General features: G+C 42.5%; 1 protein-coding gene across 1 annotated transcript in view; it reads left to right on the top strand.

Moving 5' to 3' along the window:
- SORCS1 (sortilin-related VPS10 domain containing receptor 1) overlaps positions 1–2,449 on the top strand; it is a 119,659-nt gene extending 117,210 nt beyond the window's left edge. Inside the window, exons 16-17 of the mRNA XM_015409447.1 lie at positions 2,071–2,176; positions 2,284–2,449. Of these exons, the coding sequence (XP_015264933.1) occupies positions 2,071–2,176; positions 2,284–2,449 (272 nt within the window). The remainder of the gene's footprint in view (positions 1–2,070; positions 2,177–2,283) is intronic.
- The last annotated feature ends 794 nt before the right edge of the window (positions 2,450–3,243 follow it).

The raw sequence follows: 3,243 nt of genomic DNA, 5'->3' as shown, positions 1-3,243 counted from the left end.
GGAAAGGTTAAAGCGCTTGGGGCTCTTTAGCTTGTGACATGATTGAGGTTTGTAAGATTATGCATGGGATAGAACAGGTAGAGAAAGAGGTACTTTTCTCCCTTTCTCACAATACAAGAACTCGTGGGCACTCCATGAAATTGCTGAGCGGTCGGGTTAGAACGGATAAAAGGAAGTACTTCTTCACCCAAAGAGTGATTAACACATGGCATTCACATGGAAGCAGCTACTGGTGAAGCCTTGGATTAGTCACAAGTTCTCTCGAGAGCAGTTTCTGTCAGAGCTCTCTCAGCCCCACCTACCTCGCACAGGGTGTCTGTTGTGGGGAAGGGAAAGGCGATTGTAAGCAGCTCTGAGATTCCGAGTTAAGGGTGGGGTATAAATCCAATCTCCTCTTCTCTTCTTTGTCCTCTTCTTCTGCTGCTGCTGCTTGAATAAGTCATATGCCTTGTTGGCTAACAGTACAACTCCATTTCGCCTCAGTCAGTGTCCATTGGAGAGGCATATGAAGATGGTCACGCTGGTATGGTGCGGAGAGGCAGTGTGATGTAGTAGTTAGAGTGTGGCAGTAAGATCTAGGAAGGCCAGGGTTCAAATCTACTCTCTACCAGTGTTCCCTTTAAGTTGAGTTAGTGTGAGCTAGCTCACAGTTTTTTAGCCTCTGGCTCACACATTTTTGTCTTAGCTCATGAAGGATGGCCCCAGAGCAAACTAATTTATGCAGTAACCAAATTGCTCACTCACAACTTTAATGCCAGCAGCTCACAGGGTAGCATTTTTGCTCACAAGACTCTACAGCTTAGAGGGAACATTGCTCTCTACCATGGATGAGCTCAGTCACTCACTTGGCCTAACCTACATCACAGGGTTGTTGTGAGGGTAAAATGGAGGAGGGGAGGACAATGTTGGAAGCCACTTTGGGTTCTGATTGGGGAGAAAACTGGGACAAAATTAGAGTAAAGGAACAGATTTTATCCTTTCCACACCAACCTATTGAACTGCCAGTATGTAATGGGATGAGATTGAGCTAATGTCTCATGGGTTCTCCAGTGTCAATGCTGGGACTGTGCAGCAGGCCAAAAAACCCAGGGACACAGGACTGCACCAACACAGCATAAACAGGGCCAAGCTAAGGGTCAAAGTCATGGAAGAATGCTTACCAACCATTGAGTGACCTTTCCTTGTGGTGGTTATGTATATGTCTGTGAGGAGATCAGTAAAATAATGAGAGACGGGATTTTTCAAAGGCAAAGTAAAAAGGTGCTGCATAAAAATCGTATGTTCTCCCTTATCATTGCTGTAAGATTAGAAATCACTAGGCAATGGGAAATGACTGCAGTGCTAGTTGTTGAATCCTGGTACAAGATGATGTGACTTCCGGTGATGTCAGGGGGTGTGGCCTTATGACACACTTCCGGTGATGTCAGGGGGTGTGGCATATGCTAATGAGTTATGCTAATGAGCTCTGGCAGCTCTTTTTCTACAAAAAGACCCCTGAATGCAGCTATACCTTTATCTGTCCATACCTCCTTGTTACCAACCACATCCTTTGCCTTTGATGCTCAAGGTCAGGTCAAATTCAGAATAATTAAAATTGGGTAATGTTGTGGTCCTTCAATAACTTTTGTCTATGTGCCATTAAATATTTGGAGTTCAGATCTGTGCAGGTATCAGCCCCACAAGCTTACTGACAGTGATGTGAGATACGATACACTCTGACATTTCACATTTCTAATGAAAGTAACATAGCCATTGGGATAACAAACTGGGAAATATTAAAAATGACTGTGTAGGAAAATGTGTTCATTCTGCAAATTCTGTGCATGGTTATGTAATTGTATGTATTATGATACCTCCATTTATTTATCTGGATCTAAATAAGTGCTTTTTCAAATGTTGGACCAAGGCTTGTGAATGAGCTGCCAGATATTGAAGAACTGTGTGGCACAAACTGTCAAGTTGAACAGACCTATATAAAGAGTGGAAACAAAATGTAAGCAACAGCTGTAGAGACAAATGTTACATTGTTGGTAATTTCCCTGCTCTAAAGTTCTCTTTAATATTTTGCAGCCCCTCTCATAGATGTCACACCTAGCCACAGTGGTTCGGCCATGTTGATGCTGCTCTCCGTGGTGTTTGTGGGCTTGGCAGTCTTTGTGATCTACAAATTCAAAAGGTATGAATGCTTGCTTTTTACTCTTCTGTTCATCTTTCAGATGTGAAAACATGATTCCAAGAGCTCCATAGCGTACCCACCAATGATGGTTTCTGTTAATGTTTTAGGAAGATTCCGGGCATTAATGTTTATGCACAGATGCAGAATGAGAAAGATCAAGAGATGGTCAGTCCAGGCAGTCAAAGTGAAAGCATGCCTAATGTCCCTCAGAGGGAGATGACCCCAGAACAACTAGTAGAGGAGAAGGTGGATTCCCAGCCCATAGGTAAATAAACTACAACAGCGAGGAACTGGTCAGATTCTGCATTCTGATTGGCTAAATCTATTCTGAGCCTTCCAGCCTTCTCTGCTGTAATGCTTAACTATTCCCACTTTTGTGTTAACCTCTTTAAATTACTTAAAGCTAACTCCAAGACCCTTTCTCCTCCTGATCTACTACATAAATATGAAAATCAACAGTGTTTTGTCTTCACCGTAGTAACTCTCCCTGTAGTTCCTTAGGGTTTCAGAGACAACATACTCATGCAAAGTAAATAAATTAAGACATTTTATATGGATTTCTCATGTCCGGTTTATAGTTACTCCTGTGAAGATTGAAACCACCCATAACAATGCTCTCCAGCTGCCAGGCAAAGTGCAAAATTCTCCTTACTAGCCGACCAAATAATTTTAAAACCACTTCATTGGTTAAAATTGTGCTTTCAAAATGTCATCTCATGAACAGAAATTGTAGATTCCCAACCCTGAGCATTTCCCCATGCATGCTGAAGGTTGCAAGCAATCTTGAAAAGAATATATGAAGACATTCCGGGGTCTTCCACAAGATTATCTGCTCAAGTTCAATGCTTTTGGGAAGCAGGTTTTTTTCTGCTTCCCCAAAGCATTGTGGTGCATTTGTGCATTTCTAGAGGTTTCTTCAGCTATTCCCTGATCTTTCTCAAACCTAATTTGCTCTGAAATTTTGGGAAAGATAACAGTAAAGCCAGGATGGCTGCTGTGTGGGTGGCTTGAGTTAGAATTTTCTGTCCCACATGACAGCCTTTTCCCCATGGCAACCATTTCCTCCC

Source organism: Gekko japonicus, unplaced genomic scaffold (assembly GCF_001447785.1).
Source record: "Gekko japonicus isolate JY-2015 unplaced genomic scaffold, Gekko_japonicus_V1.1 scaffold833, whole genome shotgun sequence".
In the NCBI taxonomy this organism is placed as follows: Eukaryota; Metazoa; Chordata; class Lepidosauria; order Squamata; family Gekkonidae; genus Gekko; species Gekko japonicus.
The sequence above is the reverse complement of the archived record's forward strand: the minus strand, read 5'-3'. Positions and strand labels throughout refer to the sequence as shown.